We start from the raw sequence: 15,954 nt of genomic DNA, 5'->3' as shown, positions 1-15,954 counted from the left end.
AAAAAAAAAAGGCGCGGGGGCGGGGGGGGGGGGGGGGGAAGAGCGAGAAGAAAAGCCCAACAGATCACTGCAAATTCATAATTCTGGGAAAACATTACTAGAACCTGCTCCTACCCATGCCCTAAAGCAATAAATGACAAATCAACTAAATTTGAGAAAGCAACGCTAAAAACAAATAACAAGGTTAAATATAATCAGAAGAATGTGCTCTAAAGAAATTTTTCATATATATGGATAGAAAGGCAAACATATTTAAACAAGGTTAAAAAAACAAAAACAACAAAATTCTATAGTAACTCCTGGATCATAAATTCTTTGTACACTCTTTGATACACTCTAGGATGTATCACTTTGTACACTCTAGGTTGAAAAACAGCATAGTATTCAAAATCAAAATCAGATTAGTTATTAAAATAAGAGTCTGAACACAGAGGCTAGATTCAACACTAAAAACAGCTTATGCCCTGACATAATGTGGTGGTTTAAATAAGAAAAGCCACCATAGGCGCATATATTTGAATGCTTAAGTCACCAGGGAGTGGCACTATTCGAGAAGGATTCGAGAGGTTGGGAGGTTCAATACTGTTGGAAGTTTGGGCTAGGGGTGGGCTAGGAGCTTCAAAAAGCTCACCTGAGGACCAGAATTTCTCTCTCTCTCTACCTAAGGATAAAGATGTAGCTCTCAGCTATTGATTCAGACCTTGCCTGAATGCTGCCATGCTCCCTGTCATGATACTGGACCAACTAAACCTATAAAAACTCTAAGCAAGCCCCCAGTTAAATGCTTTCCTTTATAAGTGTGGCTTTGGTCAGTGTCTCTTTACAGCAATACATCAATAACTTAAGACATACCAGTTCATGCTTATTGGTCAATGTATCACATATATCAATTAATAAACACTAAAAAGATCACACACGACAGTAAGATGTCTCAGAGAAATCTCTTTAAAGGCATTTATTCAGCTTGACAAGCATATTTTGCATCACATATACCAATTTCTAAAGACTTTAAATTCACATGTGACACTAATATCTTAGAAAAATATTTTTAAAGGCATTCATTCAGCTTAACAAACATATCTAGATTGTCATGTGCAAACCTCAGTATTAAATACTAAGGATAAAAATGCAAAAGATGGGCTGGCAAGATCAGTAGTTAAAGGCATAGAAGAGGACTGCTTTTGCAGAGTTTGATTCTCAGCACCCATATTAGGCAGCTGAGCTGCCTGTACCAGTTCCAGAGGATCTGAAACCTTCTGGCCTCTGAAGGCACTACACTTTCATGAACACACACACACAAACACACACACACACAAACACACACTTAAAAAGAAAATTAAATCTTTAAAAAAAAGTAAAATCTAAGAGGATGTGGTTTCATGCCTCTTTGTAATCTTGACACTCAGAAGGTAGAGGCAAGAGGAATGAGTTCCAAGATAGCATGGACTGTGGAATGACACAGTTCAGATCAGCCTGTAATACAAACCCTAAATGGCTCAAAAAAAGAAGAAAAAAAAGTAGAAGGCTAACCTCAAGAATAAACACAACTTCTATATGATGCCAAGTTTTACAGTAGTGTATGAGAGAATAGAAAGGAAGCATTTAGAGCAAGGTGGAGAACAAGAAAGGCCCACCTGAAGGACATGATCAGCAAACTATGTGAAGCACAGGCAGAGACAAAGCAGGAAGAGCAGTGATGTAAAAGGCAGTAGAGGTCAAGTGAAGCGGCTCAGCAGGCACAGGCAAGTGTCACAGCCTGGCCACCTAAGCTGGACCCATCAAACTGACATAAAGGAGAGGAGAGACCTGACTCCACAAACAACTCTGAGCTCCGCCTCTGTGCCACCACACATACATACACAGTAGCAGTAATCAGAAATTAAAATGAAACTAGTAGGCATATTGAGGGACCTTTGTGATATGAATAAAAGAATGTTTCAGAGAATAAGAATTCCATGAAGCCCACTAACAATGGCCAGTCATCCTGTGACAGATGGATGAAGACAATCACCTCAAATACTGCAAGCCCCTCTTCCTGAGCAAGGAGAGATTGATGCCGACAGCATGTCACAAAAGTACTGGGTAAAAGGTTTTAAATTTATTTTTATCATTTAAATTGATATATTATTTAAGATGCTTTGGATGTATCCAAAGAGTGGGTTAGTATGGCCAGTCATCTTTTAGATTTATCTATTTTGGATGCATTTTTAAAGCTTAATGGTTTTCTTTAAATGGTCATATCAGTAAAAACAGATTAAACATTACGTAGTGATTTTGTTAGTACCAGTTTTATGTAAGATTGAATCATATGCATGTCTTAGTGGTACACAGCACAGAACTTACATCAAACAAGATGTCATATGCATGGCTGTGGTTAGTTAATAATGAAAGGTAGACAGACTACAGAAACAAAATTAATTCAATTAGGGCTACAAAATGATTCAGTAATTAAGAGCACTGGTTGCTCTTGCAAAGAACCAATGTTCAGTTTCCAGTACCCACATAGACTCATAACCATTAGTTAACTCCAGTTCCAGGGGATCTGACACGTTCTTCTGATTCTGCGAGCACCAGGCACACATATGAAGAACATACATACATGTATACAAAATATTCATAAACATAAAGTAAATATAAAAACATAATTTTCAATAAATAAGTTCAAATTATAAAAGATAGACTAGCTGAGTATGGTATTCATAACTGGAATCCCAGTACTCAGAAGGCTGAGGCAGGGCAACTGCTAGGAATTTTACCTCTTTACACACTAAGAAAGTCAAACACTACAAGTCCAGTACCTCGCTTGTCAACCGTATTAGAAGGGCTGCAGCCTCTGAGTATTTGCTTTGACTTTTTAAAATTTCGGCACTAAGCAACACACATCTTTCAGCCAACACCATATTCCTAAACAAAAACAGACAAGGAGAATAATCAGCATCACAGTAATTCTTCAGCACATCCAAATTACCATGCATTCAAGGAGTCCACTAGCTGATTTTGAGCAAGAAGTCTGTCCCGGACTTGCTTGCAGAGCTTCATAGCTAAGCCTGTCCCCGTCTCCTTTTTCTAGCCCCTTTGGATACATGTCAAAGTCCTAGCATGTTACATTCTCACTTTTTCTAAGAACCCATCTTATGCCCACCCAGCCCCACACCCACACAGCTGCTTGTCAATCTCCACAAGTGAATTTGCCTGCTTTCTTGGACCGTAACTCAAAAGGCAAGGCTATTATTTCTTCCTCGTCTCCTTCCAATAGTTTCCAGTCTGTCTCCCCTGCTGTTACTGTTATCAAATTCTAATAAAATGATCAAGATTTTAAAAAAAAAGTCTGTCCTCATGATCTCTATTCCCTGGCAAATGACATGCTAGAGCTCCAGACAACATTTTCTCATCACACAATTCTAAAGTAAGAACACATGCAAGCCTGAACACAGCAGTGCACACCTACAATCCTAGCACTTAGGAGGCTGAGACAGGAGAATGATGATGAATTCAAGACTATCTGTGCTACATTATAAGATTTTGTCTCCAAAAAGAGGATAACTGTAACTACAGATGTGCATTTTCCTTTTGGTGGAAATGATCCACAGCACTAACTGGTAAGGCTATTGTACAGTAGTATCAGTATTCTTCTGATCCTGCATACCGTACAGTTCATATATAATCTGTACCAATCGTATAGATTATACATGCAAAGCTATTACCAAGTTCTCAGAACATGACAGTGAAAACAAATTATATGTAGTATTTTGTTTGTCAGTATCCTTTGTATTGTAGCAAAGGAAATGTTTTTTTAAAAACAACTGTAATAAAGTAATTTTTGTACACAAGAAAGGGGGTGCAGTAAGATAACTCAGTGGGTAAAGTTGCTTGCAACAAAGTCTAATGACCTAAGTTTGATTTCAGTGGCTCACAAGTGGAGGAGAGAACAGACTCCCATCAAGTTGTCCTTGTCATAGCATGCCCATACCCACTGAGAGAAACATAAAATAAATAAAAATGTTGGGTGAGAGCACTATTACTCTCAAAACGTATTGTAGTCTAGACATGATATCACATGTCTTTAATCCCAGAATGTGAAAGGCAGAGGTAGGTGGATCTCTGTGAGGGGAAGACCAGCATGCTGAGTTCCAAGCTATGCTGGGCTACATAGTGAGACCCTGTCTTTTAAAAAGAAAAAGTAAGAGCAGGTCCCAAAGTTTACACATGTGATCCTAGCCACCCCAGAAGTGGAGACAGAGGATCACAAATTTAAGATCACCCTCAGCTACATAGCAAGTTCAAACCAGCCTGGAATATATAAGACCCAAACCCCACAAAACAAACAAATGCTTTGCTGATTTATCATACTTTCCACAAATTACATTTTTAAGTAGGTATTCCTAAATACGTTAAGTCTGCCTTAATGAACACAAAAGATAAGATTCCAATGTTCACAACTCACATAAGGCTCAGTTTTTAAATTCTATAAATTGCTAAATTTTTAAAGAAATTATTACATTTTTATTTGTGTTTTTTTTATATTTATTTGTGTGGACGCACATGTGGGGCACAAGTGCACTTGTCATTACAGTACTCATGTGGAAGTCAGGACATGTTTCAGGAGTTAATTCTACTCTACTATGTGGGTCCAGGGGATCAACTCAAGTTGTCAAGCTTGACAGCAGCCATCTTTACTCACTGGTATCTTGCCAGCCCTGTGAATGCTGGTCCACAGTAAGCTCTGCTATTACTATTACCTCTACATGAATGATAGAGACTCAAAGTGATTTCTCTATCTCTGTCTTCCAATGCATCTATTCTACAAAAGAAACATCAGGCATGTAATTCAGTGGGTAAAGTTATGGGTTCAATCTAGCATTATTTAAAAAAAAAAAAAGGTCTGGTCAGGCGGTGGTGGTGCACTCCTTGAATCCCAGCATTCAGGAGAGAGAGACTGGTGGATCTCTGTGAGTTTGAGGCCAGCCTGGTCTATAGAGCAAGTTCCAGGACAAGCTCCAAAGCTACACAAAGAAACCTTGTCTCAAAAAACAAAACAAAGCAAGTTTGATTAATGTACTAAAAATTTGCTTTTATAATGATGAATGTCTACTCAAATATGTAGTAATTTTCATTTAGTACTACATAAACCTTAATTCTATTTAATGAAGAATAAATGACAGTTAAGGTTTCTAATATCAATTTATCTCCAACCTATCTATCCTCCAATGCTTTCCATATACACAAACTGACCTTTATCAGCAAAACTATAGAGAAAACTTACTCCTATAACTCAATTCTAGAAATGTCCCCATGGCTACAAAACCTAGCCACCCTGCATGAAAGCCTACCTACCAAATAACCTAAGAACTTCCTTCTGAGGACTCTGGCCAGTCCAGTTGCCTTTTAAGAATTCTAATAGTACTCACTACTTCTCATTTTTCCCTACGTCTATATTACTTGACTCTTCATGTTTTTGCCTAATTAACAAGGAAAGTTCAAATGGCTAATTTCTGCCTTAATAGTAGGTAAAATCAAAAATGTCCCACAATAAAAATTACCCTCAATGTAGCACAGAGCCTCAACGGTACATATATCAACTTGTCACCCACAAATGCAAGGCAGCTAGAAGCTGAAACCAGAAGGTGATAAGCACTACTTTCCTTCAACTTGTCTCTGACTAAATTAACTTCATTTGAGAATCTAAAGCATGAAAAACAAAGAACTACTTATAAATACCAACTCTGTCCCAAAAATAGGCAAAATGTAAATACTATGGTCACCTACTTGCAGATATCCCTGTAGGTCTGAATTGCTGTGTCCATGTAATGGGCAGGGTATGGCCTAGGAGCTCCTGGCTGAAGAAAGGCCGACACTGCTGCCATTTCCTAAGGGAGGAAAAACAGTCGCATATTTAACACTCAGTAAACTTAAAACATCTCAGAGCATAAATGTATAAATTTCATAGTTTAATGCTGACTCAAAACAAATGAATATTTGTTTTGACTTAAAATTCTGGTCTTTGCAGGATGTGATGTTCCACATCTTTAATCTCAGCCCTTAGGAGGCAGAGGCAGGCTGATCTCTCTAAGTTTGAGGCTAGCCTGGTCTATACAGTAAGTTCTAGGCTAGGCAGGCTAAACAGAGCCCTGTTTAAAAAACAAAAACAGAAAACAAAAAAACCCCAGAGTTATGTATAATTTAAAGGTGTATCTTGACATATCTGTAACAAAGGTGAATCCTGATAAATTTGTTCTGAAGTAATTTTGTTGCCAAGATATTAGAATGTACTTATATAAACCAAAATGACTACGCCATTAGAAGGTGAGAATGTTTTAAGCAATAATTTTATAAAAACATCACCATATATTTGGTATGTTGTTACACGCATACATAAAACTGCACTCACTATGTGGCTGTACAATTTTCCTACTTTAATCTACATTTCAAACCTATTACATTTAAGCAAAGGTATCATCTATATGAGAAGCGAGTTTAGTGCTGGAAAATAAGGTATATTTATTATAAAATTATACATTAATAGCTGAAAATACCGGTAGTTTATAAAAGCTATTGTAGAAGCAATAAACCTGAAAGGAACAGATTTGGAACAATTGTCCTGAAGCCTATTCAGCTGTGTAATCAAGCACAAACAAAACCAGGACCTGGTAACTTGGAAGGTGACCTAGATAGCTTGTTGGACAATTTAGCACAGCTGGAGGACACAATCTGAATACCAAACACTTCTTCCTGGTGGGATTGAGAGGAAGAGGAGCTCCTAACAGGAGGGTGAAAGAGGAAGTAAAACCTGTCCCAGAACTGTACAAAGGGGAAGAAGGAAAGGAGCGGGGAAGACACTACTGTGGAGAGGAAGTCCATACGCACAAAATGTTGACAACTTTCATTTTCTGAAATGCATCAAAGACTTGGGAATACAGCTCAGCAAGTCACAGACCACTCTCTAAGCCATGCAAGGTCCCGGGCTTGATACTCAACTATGGAAGTCAGAGTTGGAACTTTCCTCTAGTTCCTTCAAGGTTATTGTGCTTCTACCTCAAACAAAAGTCTAAGAACCCAACTAAGTTCCAGTTCCCTTTATGGAGAGAACTTTGAATTCCACCCAGGAAATGGTTGGCCTACAGAATTTTGGTCTAGGGCATGAGTGAGACTAGGGTGATTTGTTTTGTTCTAGCAACAGAATGTTTAACTATGAGGGTAGCCCGTGACTTTCATGGTCTGTTCATTTCCTTGTATCGTGTTACTGCAGTCTTTTATTTTACTCCTACTTTTTGGAGTCAGGGGTATTTTAAGCAGCTGGAAATTAAATACAGGCAAATTTTCAGTATTCATGGAGTTCCCTCCTGATACTATCCTATGTTTCTCGTTTTATTACTTTCATTCGCGTCTTCATAGTCTTTACTATTTTCTAAATCCCCACGCCTCTACCCTGGTGAGAGGTGTTTGTGTCAAGGCTGGTCCCCAACACAACACCACAAAATAAACAAACAGTACCAACCAAGGCTCCAGCTGCATAAAGCATCGCTTGATCATTAAGAAAATCCTTCTTTGCAGTGTGATAGCAACTGTAAGCCAAATCATAATGCTGCACCAAAAAGCACAAGTCAGCCATTTTTCTTATTTGAAGCTCAGGTGCTTCTGGTGGATACCTAGAACATAAGGAAATAATATATTATAAAGAATGGCCACACAGAAAATGTCTAGTAAACTGTTCAACTACCCAGAACATGAAATAATTTGATCTGTTTTGCAAAAATCCTATCTTCAAGGATGATTCTCAAAACTATTTGGAGTCCAAATGTTAATTAATGTTTAATTTATAGCCCTGGAAGCTTCTCAACTGCAGACAAGTATTTGCCCCAGGGACAAGTTATGAAATAAATAATATCAGGTGACTTATTTATATACAACTCAGAAAAAAATCAAAATAAACTCGTGTCACTTTCCATTAAAGCAAGATTTTATAAGAAACAAAACTTGCTAAATATATTCCTTGTCTCAAAACAGTAGGCAGAGAAGCCCAGCATGGTAGTTCACAGACACATACATAGGAGCCTGAAGCAGAAAAGCTCCAAGCTGAAGGCCAAATGGGGCAAATCAGCAATGCATTGCCTTTATATATATATATATATATATTATATATATATATACATACATACACACATATATATACACACACATATATATACACATGTATATATATACATATATACCAAAGCACTTCAGACAAAAAAAACGAGCTAGTACTGAATACCAAATCTAAGTGAATCTTCTTACAAATAGAGAACAGATCCGAAATAAAATGACATTCTGAGTTATTTTAAGGTTTCTTTTTGCTTATCCACCACGTTAGCCATGGTTTGTTGACAGAATTATAGTACAGCAGCCACAAATTCATTCCTGGTGCAGGTCAAATCCAATCTAAAAATAATTGGTTACCACCGTAATATACACGCCACTATTGGACCAGTGGGCATATGCAGCCTACCAGGTGGTTAAGGTGATGTCCAGAGTTCTCTGTTGAGGAAGTTCACTGATGAATTTTTCCCCAGTAATCTATATATCACCTTCTAGCATTATGAAAGCTAACCAACCACTAGGAAGAAACTGTTCTGGTCAGTTCCAGTTTACTTTCTCATTGTTCTGTAATCACAGCAATGAGGTCTTAGTTCTGGTGAGCAACTAAAAGCAATGGGGGGAGCCTGTAGTATTTTCGGCTGAAGAGTTTATTTTCCAATGTCCAATAAATCAGCCATGGTAGTAGTTCACACCTGTAATTCCAGTACCTAGGAAACTGAAATAGGATTATTACAAGTCCCAAGCCATCCTGAGCTTAGAGTCAGACTTCATCTCAAAAAAATAACTTGATTTAAAAGTGCCATTAGAGGGTCTGAAAAGATGGCTCAGTAGTTAAGCACTGATTGCTCTTCCAGGGGACCTGGATTCAATTCCCAGCACCCACATGGCAGTTCACAACTGTCTGTACCTCCAGTTCTAGGGAACCTGATACTCTCACACAGACACACATACAGGCAAAACACTAATGCATATAAAAATAAATATTTTTCTAAAAATGTACAATTAGTTATTTTTTAAATTAGAATTTAATTAGTGTCTTTCTTAGATATCATTAAGTTTTGACCAATATGAATATTAAGAAACTAAAGAGACAACCACTGTTTTGTAGTTAAACATAAGACAAAGTTAAATGCAGTAGAATGAAATATAGTGATATCTTACTCACAACAACCCAGATGTATTTTTCAGCTCATTAATGCTCTTTTCTGGAACTTTACTGCCACTAAACCATTTCTTAGTGGCAGAAAACAGAGATCGACTCAAACCTTTCCTTGATATTAGCTAGAAAAAAATATTTAAACATGTTGACAAATATAAAGGCTTAAAGTATTTTCTACAAACAAAAAATTGTTTTACTAATAAGTAAACAATTATTTTAATAACACTAATTGAAAAACCGACTAGAGTTTGCAAAAATGGCTCAGCAGATATAAGCAATTGTTTTTCTTGAAGAGGACCCGACTTCAGCTCTCAGCACCAACACAGTGGCTGACAACCAACTGTAACTCCAGTTCTGGGAAATCCAACACCCCACCTCTGATCTCTTCAGGGACCAGGTACATACATGATGCATATACATATGTGCAGGCAAAGCACTCATATCCATAAAATAAAACTAAAAACAGTTGTTTTGTTTTTTAATGTCTAATGTACAGGCTGTAAAACTGGCTTGGTAGTTAAGAGCACTTTGCTGCTCTTGCATAGAACACAAGCTCAGTTTCCTGCAACTATATGGTGGCTAAGGACTACCTGTTATACCAGTTCCAGGATATCCAATCCCTCTTATGTCCTCTGTGGTCAGAAAATATGAAATGGTACATATACATACATGCAGGCAAAACATTCATGTACATAAAATTAAAACTGCTAAGTCTTAAAAAATAATTTGTCCAAAAAACTGAAAAAATTCCAACTGAAAACAAATAAGGCTTCTCTAGTGTTAAAAAGAACTTCATCACTGATACTGACTTCAGGTAGCTCTTACAGCTTATTGTAAAACAAAAATCAAAACAAAACTTTAAACACAAAACAAAACTTAATAAAGTCTTAAACTCACTGACTTAATCTGAAGATTAATAACCTAAAAAAACTTAAGTCTTACCTGATCATTTAACTGCCGAATTGTTTTCTCTATATGTGGCAAAAGGCCACGGAATGTAAACTCTTGTATAAACTGTCGAATTCTATCATGATCAGTAAGTGTTAAACAAGCACCACGAATCACTCCAGTACTTGCTTTCTTGGTTTCACGCACTGAAGCAGACTTTGTATTATCTGAGCCATCGGTATTAGGAGGGTCACCGCATTGGTCTAATTGAAGTGGATGAACTCTGAAGCTATTTGGTAAACCATCTACTGAAAAACAAATCTCTCTTTTACTCTCAGAACGCAACACAAAATGTAACAAAACTACCATACTATTAAAGTAAAAAAATGACAAAATTTCCCTCTGTGTGTATCTGAGATGAAATATCATTAACATTTTCCCATTTTATATTAAACACTTGAACTGGAGAGTAGTTCAGAGAAGGCTGCTTGACAACGGTTTGATTCCTAGAACCCACACATGAAAAGGACAAACTGACTTCCTACAGGTACTGAACTCCACACACAGGACGTTGCGCCCACATGCAGAAACATACATGCATGCCCACATATGTAAATGTGTGCAATAAAAAAATTTTAATTAAGGCACTTGAGTTAATAACTGTTGCCTGCATATTAAGTTTAAGAACCTAGGCAACTCGGTTTTAAAATACTACAGTGAATTACCTTATTTTTGGAGAGCAAGCAAGGTTTTATTGAGAAACAGAGCAATAGCTCCCAAAGCAGGGAGGGTCCTGCTTTCAAGAGCTGCGTTGTATTACAGCAGCTGCACATGGTGCACATGTCTATAAGCCCAGCAATTGGAAATTTGAGAGAAATGGATCTCAAGTTCAGAGGCAGGCAGTGAATTTCAGGCCAGCCTGGACCAACGGTAAGACCAATAAAACAAACAAAAAATTTAGAACCATTATTACCAAAACCACAATTTAAAATACAGGAATATAGTTCTAAAAATCATATGAATTTGTGAAATTATGCTATATATTACATTTCCCTGGCTTTTTAAAAGAGAAAGCTAATAGCATTATTCCCTTTTTAATGTGATATTAATATTCTGATTGACCAGCCATGATCATTTTTTAAATTTTTATTTGTGTGTACATGAAGCTCATGGAGGCCAGCAGAGGGCGTTAGGTTCCCCGAGAGCTGGAGGTACAGGCAGCTGTGAATGGTCTGGCTTGGGTACTGAGATCTAATTCAGGGTCCTCTGAAAGATCAATAACCACCGAACCATCATCTCTCTAGCCCTCATGAGCCACTATTCTTATAACACAAATTCAAATGTAAAGTATAAAAAACAGAATCCAAAGGACTGCATAAAATAAGAAGAAACATTAACTTCTGAGCCAGGTGTACTGGCACATGTCTATCTCCTAGTACCTAGAAGATAGAGAAAATTCTAAGTTCAAGGACAGCTTATACAGAAAGATACCTTAATTTCTCACTACTTTGGAAGACGGGACAAGAAAATCCCAATTTAAAGAATAGTCAATAACTTAGTCAAAACCTTGTCATAAAATTTGAAAAAGGAGGGGTAGCTTAGAGATGGTTCAGTAGTTAGCAGTATTTACTTCTCTTGCAGAGGACCTGAGTTAACTTCCCAGCACCCACATCAGGCAACTCACAACCACCTGTATGTAACTCAACTCTGAGTGGATCTCAGACCTCCTTTAGCACCAGCATTCAGATACATCCCCACACATAAACACACATACACATAATTTAAAATAAATCTTTTAAATTTGTTTCAAAGAAAAGGGGTTTGAGGATATGTCAGAGATAAAGTATTTAACTAGCATCTGCAAAGTCTTAAACCCAATCACCAGTACTGAAAGGGGTTGGTGCTGAAAGTGCCCATCCTTTATCTGTGAAGGTTAGAATGCTTTAATAATGAAAAATAGTTTCAGTCAAAAGGGAGCTTAGAGAAAATATAACAAGACCTTTGATTTCGTTCTCTAGTCCATCCAATGAGAGCAAGTTACTATCAGAATTCTTATTGGAGGTCATAGTACAAGGGCCATCTTCATATGATTCCTAGAAAAATAAAATACAAAAGCATTAGCAATATAATTAATCATGTTTAAATATTACACTATTGCCTATGACTCTTATGCTGAATATGGCTTCATGTACTTGCTGAAGGAATACTCTTCTGGCCTTCTAATTTCAGCATATCATATTGTCATAATGATCCATAATGTTGCAGCTTAATTCCTTATCATATTCAATTAACTATGCTAATTCTTCTGCATTCAAATGATCTGTATCTCTCTTTTTTTTTGTTTTTTTGTTTTTTTTGGAGACAGGGTTTCTCTGTGGTTTTGGAGCCTGTCCTGGAACTAGCTCTTGTAGACCAGGCTGGTCTCGAACTCACAGAGATCCGCCTGCCTCTGCGTCCCGAATGCTGGGATTAAAGGCGTGTACCACCACCACCCGGCAATCTGTATCTCAAATGTATCTCAATATTCATGCACACAGATATTTATATAGGCACATAAATATGTTCATGAATCCTAAAAAATAACAGCGAAATGTATCTCAATATTCATGCACACAGATATTTATATAGACATATAAATATGTACATGAATCCTAAAAAATAAGGCAAGAAAAAAAAGGACAACTTCAAAATCTGCCAGGTCATAGAAAAAAAATGCTAGAGTGGATTCAGAATATTCTGAAGGGCTGTGAAAAATACCCAACACAGTATTCCATTCTAGAAAGGCACTGAATACTCAGGCCATCCTCGAACCCTAGTCTACTTCATAAGACCAATGAAAATAGGCTACTATTATTCTGAGTGCCAGAACTTGATAGCAATAGATAAAGCCAGGTAGGAAACTCTCTGTGAACCTTCCCTCCAGAAAGTTGGTATTCTAGCCTGGAATAATATAACAGAGCATAGCTATACTTCGAGTATTAAGAATTGTCTAAATTCATCACTGACAGGGCTCCCCTAAACAGGCTATGTGGACAGCAATATAAAGAGCAACTACAGTTGGTCCTCAAGTTGCTCCTTACTTAAGGAGACATGCTTTCAAAAAGTGAAAACAAAAGTGGTAACCTTTAATGATTCTCAAACTCTGGCTTCCTAAGATTCTGAATTATATTCTCTCCCAACACCTCTGTCTTCCACTAAAAGTTCTCAAACTAAAGAATCAGACTGGGCTGGAGAGATGGCTCAGAGGTTAAGAGCACTGGCTGCTCATCCAGAGGTCCTGAGTTCAATTCCCAGCAACCACATGGTGGCTCACAACCATCTGTACTGAGATCTGCTGCCCTCTTCTGCCCTGTGGGCAAACATGCAAGCAAACACTATGTACATAAAAATAAATAAAATCTTAAAAAAAAAAAAGAATCAGACTGGCATTTCCTTACAGAACCTTAGACAGCCCACTATGAACTGAACTTTTCAGTACTACCTTTATTTTGAGCACGGTCCTGAAACAGAAAAAAAGAGCATAAAAAAACAAAAAATAAAACTGTTTTACATTCAGTCAGGTGGTGTGGGTTCTTTTATATCTAAAGATTTCCCCACAACATAATCTGAAAGAGTGTCAGTATTACTCCATATATCAAAATGAGTAAAATGGGCTTGAGAAATGGCTCACTACTTAAGCGCACTTACTGAGGCAGGATGATTAAAATCAAGACAGACAGCTGGGCTACATAACAAGTTCACAGCCTGTCTGTACAATACGTCAAAAAAAGAAAGAGAGAGAAAGCAAGCAAGCAAGCCAATCCTAGTGATTCATACCTTTAATCTTAGCACTCTATGGGCCGAGATTAAGGTGGGTCTCTGGGAATTTTAAGGCCAGCCCGATCTATACAACAGGTTCCAGGCCAGTCAGTTATACATATTAAGACTCTGTTTCCACCCACCTCCCAAAAATAAAAGAAAAATCTACAAAAATACAACTTTTGTGGTTTCGATCAGTTTTTCAAATGTACCTGGTGTTGAATACTACTTTTCTGGAGATACTGACTCCAAGGATCTGGTATCTGTTCATCTGATGCTCGATTCGGTGCTCGAGAATTAATTTTAAGTAAATAGCAACCCTGAGTTCCATATTTCTGTTTCATTTCTTCATAAATTGACTCAGCTCTAAAGAAAGGAGAAAAAACTTGGTAATAACCTTAGACTTCAGACAGAATTTAGTAGACCTTAGACAATAGATCTCAATTTTTTATTTATTTCTCTTTATATTATTTTATGCTTATTTCTGTAGGGAGGGAAATGACACATACAGCATCGCATATGTGGACATCAGAGGACAACTCGCAGAGGCTGGCTCTCTCTACTACATGGGTTCTATGGATTGAACTCAGGTCATCAGTCTTAGAATGAAGCACCTTTATCTACTGGGACATCTGGTAATACTGACAACAGAGCTTATTTTATTTAGATTTTTAAAAAATGTATTTAAGTCTGCATGGATTTGATGAGCCCTGCATGCAAGAGCTCAAGTAGGCTAGAAGAGGGTATCAGATCCCCTGAGGCCAAACTACAGGCAGTCTCAAGCTGCCATGCGGGTGCAGGGACCTGGACCTGAGTCATCTGCAAGAGTGGCAAGTGCTCTCAACCATGAGTATCACTCCAGCCAACAACAAACATTTCAAATAATCCAAGAATGCCCCCCAAAAAGGCAAAACAGAAAATTAGCGGTTATAAAAATTTAAACAAAAACTCATGATTCTAATGAAAACAGTAGTATCTGTTGTATGGGCAATTCTAAGGACCAAACTCATTTGGGGAAACTACAAAAAGCAAAACTAGCTTCTTTACAGCACAGCCCATCTCGGAGCCTTCCACATTAGTTACAGCAGAGACTGCCCATTTCCCGAGCCACTTCAAACATACAGTTAACAACTTTCTGTCAACTATGGAAACTCATCCTCAGAAAGTATAATTTGAGAGTATCTTTTAAAAACATCTATTAATAAATGAAAATTTTAAGAGCAAAGAAATGTTTATAGGACAGGGAAGAAAAGGAAAGAACTATAGCAAAGCAGATGAAGCCCTCACTCTACAGACCACCCTTCGTGCTTACAGAACTTAAAGAAGCCGAGCCTTTGAGCTACTTCTCAGACTAAAAAATAAGAAAATAAATAAAAATTTAAATTTTGAAAAACATGTATGTCATCTTTAGCTACATACCAAGTTTGAGGCCAGCTTAAGCTACATGAAATATACTTTAAGAAAAGAAAAGAAAAAGGAAAGGAGGAAGGAAAACAAAGAAAATTACTAAACATGTGAGCTGTTGGTAGAGAAAATGGAATGTGACAACTTAAGAAGAAAATGGTGAACTAGACTTTACGCTCAATCTCACCTATCCAATTATAATCAGTGATCACTTATGTTCAAAACAAGGTTGTAAATTATAGGTCCCAAATGGCAATGAGATACCAAACATAGCATACAAGATTAATTTGATCCATACCTCGAAACAAAAGGCAAAGTAAACTCCAAAGTCATAAACATAAAATTATTTTTATGCTTATATTCCAAGACTTCATTAAAGACCAGCAAGATAATTCAGCAACTTGCTAGGGCTGGAGAGATGCCTCAGAGGTTAAGAGTATTAGTTGTTCTTCCCGAGTCCTGAGTTCAATTCCCAGCAATCAACTGGTGCTGCACAACCATCTATTATGAGATCTGGTACCCTCTTCTAGCATGTAAGCACACATGCAGGCAGAAGACTATACATGACAAATTAATCTTTAAAAAAAAAAAAGCACTTGCCACCTACAACCTAAATTCAATGCCCAGGT

The 15,954-nt window shown here is 37.4% G+C and overlaps 1 protein-coding gene across 4 annotated transcripts in view; it reads right to left on the bottom strand.

The window, feature by feature from the left end:
* Positions 1 to 15,954, bottom strand: part of Trappc8 (trafficking protein particle complex subunit 8) — an 81,519-nt gene that overhangs the window by 37,685 nt on the left and 27,880 nt on the right. For 2 of the 4 annotated variants that reach the window (XM_075969242.1, XM_075969244.1), the window contains 7 exons: positions 14,134 to 14,287; positions 12,123 to 12,216; positions 10,178 to 10,431; positions 9,242 to 9,357; positions 7,496 to 7,646; positions 5,767 to 5,867; positions 2,799 to 2,904 (listed from right to left, as the gene is read on the bottom strand). In XM_075969242.1, coding sequence (XP_075825357.1) covers positions 2,799 to 2,904; positions 5,767 to 5,867; positions 7,496 to 7,646; positions 9,242 to 9,357; positions 10,178 to 10,431; positions 12,123 to 12,216; positions 14,134 to 14,287 — 976 coding nt within the window. The remainder of the gene's footprint in view (positions 1 to 2,798; positions 2,905 to 5,766; positions 5,868 to 7,495; positions 7,647 to 9,241; positions 9,358 to 10,177; positions 10,432 to 12,122; positions 12,217 to 14,133; positions 14,288 to 15,954) is intronic. The other 2 variants (XM_075969243.1, XM_075969245.1) reach the window with 1 other exon arrangement.

Source organism: Microtus pennsylvanicus, chromosome 4 (assembly GCF_037038515.1).
Source record: "Microtus pennsylvanicus isolate mMicPen1 chromosome 4, mMicPen1.hap1, whole genome shotgun sequence".
NCBI classification, from domain to species: Eukaryota; Metazoa; Chordata; class Mammalia; order Rodentia; family Cricetidae; genus Microtus; species Microtus pennsylvanicus.
Note: the sequence above shows the minus strand (reverse complement) of the source record. Positions and strands in the feature narration are given on the sequence as shown.